Source organism: Carcharodon carcharias, chromosome 9, assembly GCF_017639515.1.
Source record: "Carcharodon carcharias isolate sCarCar2 chromosome 9, sCarCar2.pri, whole genome shotgun sequence".
Taxonomy (NCBI): Eukaryota; Metazoa; Chordata; class Chondrichthyes; order Lamniformes; family Lamnidae; genus Carcharodon; species Carcharodon carcharias.
Genome location: NC_054475.1, coordinates 100,335,990 through 100,350,024, shown reverse-complemented (window position 1 = coordinate 100,350,024; position 14,035 = coordinate 100,335,990). Strand labels below are relative to the sequence as shown.

The 14,035-nt window shown below is 43.0% G+C and overlaps 1 protein-coding gene across 1 annotated transcript in view; it reads right to left on the bottom strand.

Annotated features, from left to right (window-relative positions):
- Positions 1–14,035, bottom strand: part of LOC121281899 (ecto-NOX disulfide-thiol exchanger 2-like) — a 339,103-nt gene that overhangs the window by 71,282 nt on the left and 253,786 nt on the right. Inside the window, exon 9 of the mRNA XM_041195055.1 lies at positions 339–551. Within this exon, the coding sequence (XP_041050989.1) occupies positions 339–551 (213 nt within the window). The remainder of the gene's footprint in view (positions 1–338; positions 552–14,035) is intronic.

Below are 14,035 nucleotides of genomic sequence, written 5' to 3'. Positions count from 1 at the left end.
CTAATGTATCTATAAATTTTTTCTGATCTTGATATCCCATGCACTCAAAGTTGATCGGTGTGTGTGAAGCCAACATTATAGCAGCTCAACTCAAGGATGTTCGAAGCTAACACCTTCTGGGCAAGCACCTAATTTCTGTTTTATGTCAATATAGGTATTATCTGATTTTTTATGATGTATACCATATGTTTTAGTCATACTTGCCTTGCTACAGAAATAAAGATGCATATTTAATTAAAATAAACAAAAAGAAATTGTATGTGTATTTAAAAGATGTAAAGGGCTCATGACATCTATGATGATCATTTCAAGTATTGAAGAATGAAGTCATTACTCACACTGAACCAGAATCCCTGAGAGAGCATTCTTAAACTTCTCTTTGGCTTCCTCCATTTCTTTTTGATGTAGAATTTTTTCATTCATAAGCCTTCGAATATGACTGTTAGCTGACTGGATCATGGAGTAGAAAATGTTTGCTGATCGACGGTTCACTTCCCCTCGTTCTAGCCAGGTATAAAGGGTCTGAACAGCTTCAGAGAATTTTGCATCATCTACAAGAGTTTGATATATTCAAATGTAAGTCAAAGAAAAGGAGGAAACTAGGTTTAACTTTTCAAAAGCAATCTGAACAGAATATTTGCATGCCAAGTGCTCTCCATCTTTCATCTGACATGGTACTGGATTATTTAAAACAAATCCTTTCTAAACATTTGCCCTCAGGACATGGGCACGGCTGCATCCATAAAGGCTCTGAGGTGATGAGTATCTATCTTTTCCTTAGTAGTTGCTATTATAATTGAATGGCTTGATATGCCACAGTCAACCAACTGTGTGAACCTGGAGTCATGTGCAGGCCAGAGTAAGGTTGGCATGTACCCTTCACTGAATGATATCAGTGAACCAGCTGGACTGATAAACAATGTGCTGTCTTCATGGAATACTTTATTCTCATATTAGTACTCAAATAAAGAGACTTACTGAGTTCTATGTCTCAATTTACCTCAGATAGATAAAAACTAGTCCAATGTTATATCCATTTGGTCTGGGAATGCTGTGGCCAATCAATCAGTTTAAAGACATCGTTGCCTTTCAAATAGATGCCTTCTCTTTTATCAATGTCTTCCAGAATTTCAAATGCAGAGATTGATGCACTCTAACTTGGAATCCCAGGCTATCTCCCTTAATTAAGGTTAAATAATTATTTCATCTCCAATTCCACAATCCATGTCTAATCCTTTTACCAATTGAAATTTAAGCTTCTGCTTCCAGGGGTGTTTCATCTGCTCTTACTCTGGATTTGATCATAGCTAACGCCTGCTTTAAATTGGTAATTTATGTAAATTTCTTTAAAATGAGAAATTGTCAATTTAAATCTGGCAATAATTATGTGGCTATGTGTTATTCATTTTTTTTCTGTAATCACCCATTACTGGTAGATCTGAAGTTACTGGGTTTCTTCTCCAGAGATTTATGTTGCTGAGAAAATCGTTCACTGCAAATTCATCATGAGCATTCAATCTCTCTATTCCTCCATCCTCTACCAGGACAGCCCGAGAGCCCTTCGCTTCTTCCTTGAACAGAAGTTCAAACAATCCCCAACCACCACCTCCACCCTTACATTGAACAACTTCTCCTTTGACTCTAATACAAAAGCAAGCTTACAGATTGGCATCAGAAGTGGGATCTACGATAGTTGAGGTTTTATTGGTTTGAAATTAGAGAAGCAACATTTTTAGGCTGTAGTTAAACACAGGTGGGTGAGTTATTAAGTGAAGCCAGGAGTACCAAAGGCACTGGAATATGCTAGGGAATGACTGAAAGACATTCTGACTGAGTAAACGGGCACACATGGAGCAAGAAACATCCAGGGAACTGTAGAAGGGTGCAATGGGGATAACACTTTGACTAGAGGGCAGAACGCTGCTATCACAAGCTAATGAGATTAGCACACTGTGCCAACTGTCCATTCATCCTCTGAGATCAATGAATCGTTCTCAATTGTCACAGATTATATACTTTTCCTTTTTAGCTAATACATCATACCTAAACTGTTAACTCTTAATAAACTATTTTAAAAATACTTATGAATACTCAAATGGCTATCTTAGGATCTATGGCTCCTGAACCCCAAAACCATTCCCTCATCTACAAGTTATCCATTTCTGACTCTTCCTTTCCCTTACTCAAATTCTGTTTCTAACTCTGGAGATAGGCTAGAAGTCTGCAAACACCCACAGCAACCTTGACTACATTTTCTCCTCCTACATTTCCTATAATGATTCTATTTCATTCTCCCAGTTTGTCTGCAATCATTGCATCCGTTGTGACAATGCCACCTTCCATACCAGTGCTTTTGATATGCTTTCCTTTTTCCTGAACCGAGACTCCCCTCCACCACAGCTAACAGGACTGTTGTATCGTTCCATTTTGCACAATTCTGTTTTCACTCCTTCTCTTCCCTCCCAAAACCATAAGGTTCCCCTTGCCTCCTCCTGACCAGCCTCCATTTTGAATAAATCATCCTCCACCATTTCTGCCACCTTCAGTGTGATGCCAACATCAAATATATCTTCCCCATCTCTTTCAACATCCCAAAACAGCATTCCCTCTGTGACATATTGTCTCATTCCTCAATCACAAACTAGAAATATAGGGTAACCTAGGTGCTAAAAAAGTGAAGAAATTAAGGTAATTAATATCAACAGAAAAGAATTACTGGAGAAACATAAGAGGTTAAAATCTGACAAATCATCAGGAGCTGATGGACGACATCCTCTGGTTCTAAAAGAGATGGCTGCCGAGATAGTGCATGCTCTGGTTATAATTTTCCAAAAGTTTCTAGATTCTAGAATGGTCCCAGCAGATTGGAAGCTAGTAAATGTAACATCGTTATTCAAGAAAGAGGGAGAGAGAGACAACAGGGAACAACAAGACAATTAACTTGATATCAGTCATCAGGAAAGTGCTGAGATGTATTATTAAGGAAGTCTTAACAATGCATTTAGAAAAATCATAGAACGATCAGACGAAGGCAACCTGGTTTTATGCAAGAAAAATCACGTTTGACAAATTTATTAGAACTTTTTGAGGATGTAACTAGTTGGGTAGATAAAGGGGAACCAGTAGATGTAGTATACTTGAATTTCCAAAAGGCATTTGATAAGGTGCCACACAAAAGATTAAAACACAAGGACTCAATAATACATTAACGTGGGTAGAGGTTTGGTTAACAGGCAGGAAGCAAGAGTAGACATAAAGGGAGCATTTTCAAGTTAAAGAGGCTGTGATTACTGGAGTGCCACAAGGATCAGTGCCGCTGCCTTGGCTCTTTACAGTCTATATTAACGATTTAGATGAAGAGTGATGTATATAAGTTTCCTGACGATACAAAGCTAGGTGGGAATGCAAGCAGTGAGGAGGTCACAAAGAGGCTGCAAAAAGAGATAGACAAGTGAAATGAGTGGGCAGCAAGGTGGCGGGTGCAGTATAATGTGGGGAAGTGTGAGGTTATGCAATTTGATGATAGGAATAGAAAGGCAGAATTTTTTTTTTTACAAGGCATGAAACTTGCAAATGTTGATGTCAAAAGGAATTGGGTATACTCATAGGAAGGAGGCCCAGATTTACACCATGACAGACAGCTTCTCTGTTGTGGTGGAATCAGCAGAATTGCCCAAAAGTCAAATGTCCTGTCCCCAAACATGGCAATTCCAATTTTCATGGGGGCTGAAATGGAGGTGGGGCATATTTCACGCATGTGGATTTTTACAGAGGTAGCTGGCCATTTAAATCATCAGCTGTCTCTGGTCAGAGTTTGGTGATTTAGAAGTGTGGAACCCAAAGTTTGCAAAGTAGACCTGATAATAGCAGGTTTTATTCCTTAACCCACGGGAATAGAAGGGTGGCAATTTTGCCCCTACTGACTTGTGCACCAAAGTGCGAGGAAAAACAATGCTGGAGAAGGGCCCATAGCACTTCATAAGAAGGAAGAACAGAAGATGGACATGGGGCCCTCACATGTAGAGGTCACTGAAACCAGTCACATGAGCAGTCAGAGTGTGGGCAGGAGGAAGAGGCTGCTGTATGCATTCCAGAAAGGAGGAAGAGGAGGCGCAGGACAACCAGGTACTACCCTGTGGGAAGCGTGTATTGACCTTACTTCAGTTTGATGGGGGACAGGTGAGCTGTGACATGGCAACAGATATGTGTAAGAAATTGGGGTCTTTAATAAATGGGTATTTTCTGCATTTTATGAGCTTAGCTAAACTTCATTGATTCTCTCTCTGGAAAGAGAATTTCTAAACACTTTGACCTCTGAATAGTTTTCAGAAACAGTAAGGTCTCTTAGTTCAGGCTGCCATATTGACATTCCCAAACTGGTAGAATGGTACCTTGTACACCCCCTTATCTTTGCAATTGTTTAGAAAGGACCAGGATATGACAATGAGCAGGATGTAAGCTAAAAAGCTGACCTCAAGCAGGATGACGAACAGGGGAGATTATAACCACCTTGACAGTTTGGGTACCTGTCCTGTGTCCATTGGTCAGAATAGTTTGAATAGATGATTGACACTGAGTAAGCTATCAGCCCCCAGGAAAAGTGCATATTAACAAGTGCTCACGCACAGGGGCTGAGGTACTGATGAGGTGCTGGTGAGATGGCAGTGCACATTGGGCAGCTGCACACTTCAGATGGAAGATGGACCAGAGGAGGAGGAAGAAGAATGAGAGATCGAAGGCAGAGTTCCTGAACACTTTGACTAGAGAGCAAAATGCTCTCACAAGCTATTAAGGGTGGTATACTATTTTTTTCCTGTCTTATTAGTTACTGTATCATATCTAAACTGTTGTTTCTTAATCAACTTAATAAACCATCTTTAAATTACTTATGACCAGTCGACTGCCTACTTAGGTATCTGTGGCCCTGAACCCTGAATTCTTACAAGTGTACTGCATGCAGCAACTCGAGCTACAATCCACTGACCCAATATTCTGCCAGTGGCTATGAGGGTAACTGTCGCTCTCAGCTTCAATGCCTCAGGATCATTCCAGGGATCATCAGATCACCTGTCTGGTATACCCCAGTTAGCAACACACAGCTGCATTAAGGCTGTAACTAATGCCCTTTTTGCTTGTGTGATGGATCACATGAATTTCCCTATAGATTTGGCACCTTGGATGCAGGGAGCCATGGCCTTTGCATAATTAGCAGGCTTCCCTCAGGTGCAGGGTGTTATTGATTGTTGTCATAAAGGCCCTAACATGCGGACACATTTGTCAACCAGAAGTCCTTCCCCTCAATCAATGTGCAGGTGGCTTGTGACCACAACAAGGTCTTCCTTTATGTTTGTAATTTCCTGGCAGCTGCCACAACTCCTTAGTACAAGGGAGTTTCTAACTCCCCAGCTATTTTGGCCACCAACGCAGATCTGTGGTTGGTTTCTAGGACACAAGGGCTGCCCCTTAAGAACACAGATAATTACCCCCTTTAGGAGCCCACAAACAGAAGTAGAGTGCAACTACAACAGTAGCCATGTCGTCCACAGAAATACCACTGGACAGGCATATTAAAAATGCGCTTCAAGTGCCTTGATTGCTGAGGTGGAGCTCTGCAATATGCCACAGCAAAGGTATCAAGAATAGTGGTGGTGTACTACACACTGCATAACAATGAGCGGCAGGGGGGGCCTACAAATTAATGACGACATGGCCATGGGCAGAGCTCCAATCTCCGAGGAGGAGGAGGATGATGAGGAAGAGGAAGAAGCCCTATCCATTCTGAAGATTCCAAAATGGATGAGGATGAGCCACCAATGGCAGAGCAGCTTGGAGGCATAGCCATATAGCCAGGGAGGGGATCATTAGCACATGTCCTTGCACAAAATAGGTTCACGTAGGGAGGATTTTCCCTCGTCGAGCTGGCTCGGCAGGGCGGTCAGGAAGCACTCACGGGGCCAGACCACAAGTTAGCACTGGAAAAGCTCCCTGGGGCACAGAGCTGCCTCAGAGAGATGAAAAGTTTAAAACATTAGAAACGAAGATTTTTGAAATGTTATGAAACATGTCCCTTCATGTGACTCTGTCAATAACATGAGTCAATAAATGCCCACTGCTTCGCCTGCATTTGCATTCAGGTGTCTCAGGATGTGCTTTGTGCAGCAAGCAGCAGTATATGAAAGCCAGGAATGTTATTAATGAAATGGTTTTCATTTTTATTTAATTTTTAAATAGCTGTTGAAAACCTCATCCCGCCCATGGATGAGGTTTCTTAAAAAGTGCAAAGGCCGCTTGGCCTTTTTGCCTGCCCACCAACTGTAAGGTTGGATGGGCAGCGAAAAATTTCATTCAATTACCTTTTTAATGGCCTTAATAGGCCTTTTAATTGTTGGCGGGCATGCTGCTAACTCCTGTGCGCACCCGCCTACCGAAATATTATGTGAGTACACGATGACGTCAGGATGCTTGCCCGACATCATCATGCGTCATTTTACGCATCAGACGCGCACCTGCCTGACGAGTGTTATATTCTGACCATAGGGTCCTCCTATCTCACACTTGCCATCAGCCAGTTCCTGGTGACATACTTCCACCCGAAGAACCTGTACATTGACTCCACAATTACTGAAGGGGCTGCTCATCTCCACAAGTGAGAGAATAAACATCAATGAATTTGACTCAGTCACATGGTTGAAACCCTCACTATCATAATCATGGGCCTCATCATATTACACACACAGTAATAAGTCATTTACAACCTGAATCCCTCACATGAATGCCAGTGAGGGACCCATGAGGGACCCGTGTCACCAATTTGTCCATAACCAAACCATGCTCTCAATGCTGAGAGTGACAATGACATGAGGTTTAAAACCCTATACATGCTGACAGGATTGTAAGTTGTAGTATACATGCAGATAAGGCATCTCGTGCATGAGGGGCCCATATTTGTGCAACAGCTCTTTGAAAGAGTTTGTGTACCACCCATTCTGGCCAAGGGGCCAGTTTCTAACATGGGTGCCACATGTAACATTCCTGGCTTTCATATACTGCTGCTTGCTGCACAAAGCACATCCTGAGACATCTGAATGCAAATGCAGGCGAAGCAGTGGGCACTGCAGACATCAATATTGCCTGGATGATATATGGTCTCTGGAGGTGCAATGCCTACACCTAGGCTAATGTGTAACACTGCAGTGTGGACGAATGCCTTGTACCCAGCACTCATGCTTGAGATGCATCTGCTGCCCAGCATCTCCTCATGGAGTCTGATCATTAAGCCTCCTTAGTCAAGCTCGGATTAACAATAAAAGATGCAACGAACATCTGTGCTTGAGATTCTGACCTCTGGAATCTTGTGATACAGCAGAGAAGGAAGAAGCCCTCGAAAGCATCACAAGTCAGGTGACAACCTTGATCCTGTTGACGGCAAGTCGAGATGGACCTCAGCATGCCACCCTCGTTATTAATGTTAAGAATGTCCTTCAATATTTTACCATTCTTTTTGAGCTCTCTTGAGTACAAACACACACAGGGGCATGTACAAATGTAGGTAAATATATTTAATAAGTGCTCAAATGTGCTATAAATAATGTGAAAAGTGTAACCACGATGATCCCATCAGTGCTCTAGGCCAGGTGACACCCTTCTTTCTTGCACTTCTGCAAAATGCCCCTCTTGTTGGCGTGGAGGCAGGTTGTTGTTTAGATTGAGAAGTGAGCAATGAGGAGCCAGGTGGCCTCATTATGCAGGCACCTATTGGGGACCTCCTTCAGTCTGCAGCCTCTGCACCTCTGCATGGGCAGCTTTGGTTCCTGGCAGATATGCAGCAGACGAGGGCTCTGGCAGAGGGTCTGAGGTGGTGGAGGAAGATGAGGATGCGGAAGAAGATGAGGACGCTGAGGAGCTCTTAGTACCTTCACCCTCCTTAGTTACCTCCACGGCCTTGGGTTGACCTTCAAGTGGGGATGTTGGTTATGCAGCAGTCAACATTCTGGCAACCACTATGCAAATACTGCAACTGTCCTGTTAAGGGCATGCAGCTCCTCATGCACTGATTCTGAGCTGTCTGATCTAGGATACTGAGGGAGGCTTGCACGTTTTCCTGGCCGAGACACTGCTCTTGCATCCAGTGTTGCTGCATATGTCTCTCCATGAGATTGGCCAATATCTGTTGGTCAGAATCCATGTGGTTGAATCAGCCACAACAGATGAGAAGCTCATGATGGCGATGGACTCCTCTATTTCCAGTCCAAGAGCTCCCACTGCCTCTGGGAACTCCGCCAGATATCCACACATCTGCTGATTGGCCAAATACTGTGCCCCAAAAGTTGACTCTTGAGGATCTACATTCCTGCCCTCTAGAGCATCATCGTGACTATCCTCCCTCGTCCAAGGGGGGCTGTGCACAAATGTCTCTGACAATGACACCTTCTCCTGCACTCTGATGTGGTGACTTTCACTCTGTGCCATTGACTTTACATGTGCACTATATCTCTCTGAAGTGCTGGCGGTGTGTGGGCTAGTCAGATGTGATGCTACCTCCTCAGGCATTTCTTCCTTCTCATGATGCCCGAGGAATGATCTGGATCGGGAGAGGTGAGGATGCAGAGCTGAGACCTGTGTGAGACAAGGAGTTAATTAGGTATTGCCGTTCTCATAGTGAAGGCATGGTCTGATGCACGTTTTTGCATTTAACCATGCTCATCCTACCCTTATGATGCAATCCCATCATTGCACTTTCATACCATCATCCCATTGTGCTCCACCATTACCAGAAAGTGCCAAGGTGATTTCAACAGCATTTTTATCACCTGCTCCATGCGAGTTACCATCACCAATAGACAGCTGCTCAGGCACGCTGGCAATCTCCCTAGCCATTTGTTCAATGGAACGTATGGGTCTCAGGAAGACTGACACACCCCCCAAGCAGGGCCATCTCTGAAGCGTTCTTCGTTCTTTTGGTTTACAATGACATGATGGATTTATGCCAATCTGATATATGGTCCATGCAGGGATATTGCTCTTCATTGTTTCTGTGCATTCACATGTTCTGTGTACACCTCCATGAACTGTGTACATATACAAGTGTCAATGCTGATGCTGATATATGTGCCGTTTCTCAGGGCTTGGCCGGGATTTTCAGGTCCCACCTGCAGTAGAACCCATCATGGGCAGGACAGAAAATTTCGCGACCCAGCAAAATGTCCATAAACTTTGGGTCGGAATTTCTGGTCCTGCCATTAGATGCAGATATGACCCTTCCCTTGGGCCTCTGCTGGAATGCAGCAGGTTACTGAATCATTTCCGGCAGTGAAACTATGAGCACTGATGGTCTGCTGCTGTGCTCACCACAGCTGCAATTTGAGTCTAGGCCTTCTTGGTTGCTGCAGGTGGATTACACCAGTCAGCAGGGTCGAGGACTGGCCTCCTCTTCTGGACCTTTTCCACCAAAATATGAAGGTCCTGATCAGCAAAACATGGGGCAGCTGGACCCATACCATCCCCCATGTCTCCACTGTGTGACAATCTATGAATAAAAATGTAAGGTGAGAAAGGTCGTGAGCCATTTAGGTTACAATGCGCTCAATCATTTATTTGTGCTTAAACACACTAACCATTTTCACCATATCAATGATTACTTGTAAGCTGTGGAGGAGAAAATGGCACCAAGCATTTGCGCAGAGCCATGGCTGAGACTTCAAGGTAGCATGCCATGCTCCTCATCACTGACATTTCTACTGGTTTACTCCATCTTAGTCACACCAATATTTAAACGTGTGGCTATGAGGGACCTGGTCAAGGGTCAACAGTGTGGGCTCATCCTGGTAGACAGGTGGCAAGAGGACAAGTGGATGGGATAATGAGCATAGCATTGTCCATCATTCATCCACCCACTGAGTCTTGGCAGCTAACCACATGACCGCGTAATATCGGTACCACGTAGTGGTGGCAAGACGATGCCATCTGTCATGAAGAGATTTTTGTCTATAATGTTATTGGAAATTATTTGTTTTGAATAGCGTTTAGTGGTGTATCTGTGTATGCGTATGTGTCTTAATTGGATTAAAACAAGCTAGTCTGAGTAATTTGACGTATAGAAAGAAGTCGGTTTGAAATGATAATTAGATAAACATGGGGAAGTTTAGAAACATAGGTGTTGAGGGGGTACATTTACATTTGTTGAAGAAAGCATTCAAGAATGGGAGTAAAATCTTGCAACTAGCTGGGATTCATCAAGCAACTTATTTATATGACTAATAAAACTGGTGGAACGAAAATGTTATTGTTAGAAGATATGGTGTTAAAAACCTAGTAACACAATGGGAAATTTACATTCAAAGGAAAAGCTAGGTATGAACAGAAAGGAGTTTGTGTGTGGAAGGCAGAGGCATTTAAGATCTAACTAGCCTGTACGCCTACAACTGTGTCCACAAAGGAACCTTATTTTGAATTTGTAAGGTTGAATGTGCTCTGCCTGGAGTCTTTTTAAATCTGTGAGTTTTACTGTTGCCTTAACGGGGGTGTAACTGAGAGTCAGATTAATTAGGGGTTGTTTTTGGTTATTATAGTAGCAATTTTGTAGAATATGTATGTGCTTACAATTCTTCTTGCATTAATAAATGTTTAATTTAGTTTTATAAAAAAACCTCGAGACTAGGTAGTCTGAGTACTACTGAATTCAAAGCCTGTATCTCGAAACATACAAATTGTAAAAATGGATTATGATAGTTGTTTCAAGTTTCCTTCTGGGATTTGAGTAGCTCAGCCTTTACCATCGGCTCATTATACATCTCCATGACTGTATGTTGTGAATCCACTCCATGCTTTCCGTGGTTCAGTACAGTGCACTTCGATTAGGCAACAACAATTAAAAACCCCCTCCATAGGGAAACCCTACAATGGAACATTCATTCCAGGGTCATTTAACAGTTGGACAACATTTCCAGCATTGACACTCACCTGACCAGCCAATGACATATCCTCCGGGCTCAGGAAGTTTACCAAAGATAACCAACCTCTAGCATGGGCTTTCTGGAGAACTGCTTTTTATATGTGTCTGTTTCGCCTAACTCGCGCCTGTCCTACTTCTGACCCATTACTACTTCCAGGATGGCCTTCCCCGACTCCTAATCTAGCCACACCCAAACCCCCTCCCTACCACCAGACAAAAAAATCGAAAGTTCAGGCAGTCATTTTTAAAGGTTGGGTACACAGAACTGGGAATTCTCCTGTCTTTGCATACCTGACCAGGAAGTGAACATCTGGGCCAGAAAGTTAGCATGCAGGTACAGCAAGCAATTAGGAAGGTACATGGCATGTTGCCTTTATTGCAAGGGGAGTGGAGTACAAGCTTGCTATAATTGTACAGAGCTTTCCCGAGATAACATTTCGAATACTGTGCACAACTGTGGTCTTCACATTTAAGGAAGGATATACTTGCATTGGAGGCAGTACAGCAAGTACAGACTGGTCTAGTGATTAGCCTATTGATGAGAGGCTGAGTAAACTGAGTTTATATTCTCTGGAGTTTAAAAGAATGAAAGGTGATCTTATTGAAACATAAGATTCTGAAGGGGCATGAGAGGGTAAAGACATAGGTTGTTTCCCCTGGCTGGGGAACCTAAAACATGGTGGGTACAGTCTCAGGCTGATCATTTAGGACTGAGATAAAGAGAAATTCTTCACTCAAACTGTTGTGAATCTTGGGAATTGATTACCTCAAAGGGCTCTGGATGCTCCATTGTTGAATATATTTAAACTTCAGGTAGACAGCTTTTTGGTCCTTCAGGGAATCGAGGGACATGGAGAGCAGGCAAGAAAGAGGCGTTGAAGCTGAAGATCAGCCATGTTTGTACTGAATGGGGGAGGAGGCTCAATGGGCTCCTATTCCTGCTCTGATTTCTTATGCTAATCACCCTAACAACTTTTCCCCTTCCCTCGCAATACTAAGATATGCAATACCTGCCTTTTTATCTCCTCTTTTCCCAACATCCAAGACCTCAAACTCTCATTCTAGGTAAAGCATCAATTCAGTTTCACTTCTTTCAATTTAGTGTACTGTTTATTGTTCACGTGTATCTTCCACGTTGGGGGACCACTTCGGTCTACAAGATTCCAGTCACCTGTCATTTTAATTCTCCACTCTACTCTGAACTCTGACTCCTACAATATCTATAAGGTCATTAATTAATCCCATTTCATTACACATTACCAGATCTAAGATAGCTTATTCCTTGGTTGGTTTCTTAATGTATTGTTCCAATAAACCGTCCTGGAGACATATTATGGACAAAATTTTTCATCCGAAGGGCGGGCGCGCATCTGACCCAAACGGTAACGAAATGGTGCACAATGGTGTCGGGCGAGTGTTCTGACATCATCGTGTATCTCGTGATCTTTTGGTCAGCGGGTGCGTGCTAGAGTCAGCTGCACACCTGCTGACAATTAAAAGGACTATTAAGTCCCTTAAGTAATTAATTAAGTTTCATTTTTTTGCTGCCCGCTCAACCGTTCAGTTGGCGGGCGGCCGAATAGGCCAGGTGGCCTTTGCATTTTTAACGAAACCTCATCCAGAGGCAGGATGAAGTTTCCAACAGTTACTCAAAAATAAAACATTTAACATTATTTTTTATATGTCCCTCTTCGTGTGACTGAGTCACATGTGGGGACATGTTTACATCATATGTAAAAAGTTTACTTTTCATTTTAAAATCCTTCAGCTCCCTGAGGCAGTTCTGTGCCTTCAGGGAGCTGTCAGTACGTGCTCGCCCGCGCATGCACATACTTCAGCGCTCATGCTCCTCCTGCCTTTACCCCGGCAGCACTGAGGCTCTTAGTGCGCCTTTTACTCTGGCTAGCTGTTAACTGAAATCGCAGTCGGAGCCCTATTGTGGGCAGTGGTTGGTCTTGCAGCCGTTTCTGGGCCCGCCCGATGAGGGGAAAATGTGACGAACATGTCCTCAAGACTAATTTTGCTAATATATTTTGTCCAATCTATATGAAAATTAGTCATTCACAATTATTGCAGCACCTTTCTTAGAAGCCCCCATTAATTTTTTATTTATACTTTGTTCTACGGTGTAGCTACTGTATAGACTACTCCCGCCAGTGATGTCTTTCCCTTTCTTATTTCTACTCAAACTCATTCTACATCTTGATCTCCTCCAGCCAAGTAATTTATCACTATTGGACTGATCCCATATTTTATTTAGGTATCTACTTCACTTCCTTTCCCTTGTGGCTGGTCCTTCCTAAATGTCAAGTGCCTGGAATATTCAGTTCCTAGCCTTGGGCACCTTGCAAGCACATTGCTGTAATGGCTAGCAAATCATACCCATTTATTTGCATTAGTGCCATCAATTCATCCAACTTGTTATGAATCTGGTGTGCATTCCTATCAAGAGCCTTCTATTTTGTCTTTTTACTATTTTCCCTACTCTGACCCCATTTGGTGGCATATACTTATTTTGCATGCTCTGTCCCTTCTATTCACACTCTGGTTATCATTAACCATAATGCTACCACCCACTAGTGCCTTGTCCTTTCTCTTTAACTTCCTAAATTTCCTCTCACTTGAATGCCCACTATTTATTTCAAAGCCCTGTCAACAACCCTAGTTGTTAGACTCAGCAGTACACTGGTCCCAGCACGGTTCAAGTGAAGCCCATCCCAACAAAACAGCTCCCTCCTTCTCCTGTACTGGTGCCAGTGCCACATGAATTAAAACCTTTCTTTCCCACACCAATCTTTGAGCCACACATTCAACTCTCTGATCTTACTGACCTTGTGCCAATTTGCTTATGGTTCAGGTAGTAATCCAGAGATTGTTACCTTTGTGATTCTGCTTTTCAATTTAGCCTCTAGCTGCTCATACTTCCTCAGGAGAATGTATTTCTTAGTTCCACCTGTGTCTTTGGTACCTACACAGATCACAACAACTCGATCTTTACCCTCTAATTCCAAGTTCTTCTCCAGTCCCTAGATGGCAGCCTAGCATTGAGCAGGCAACAGCGTCTTTGGGACTCACGCTCTTACT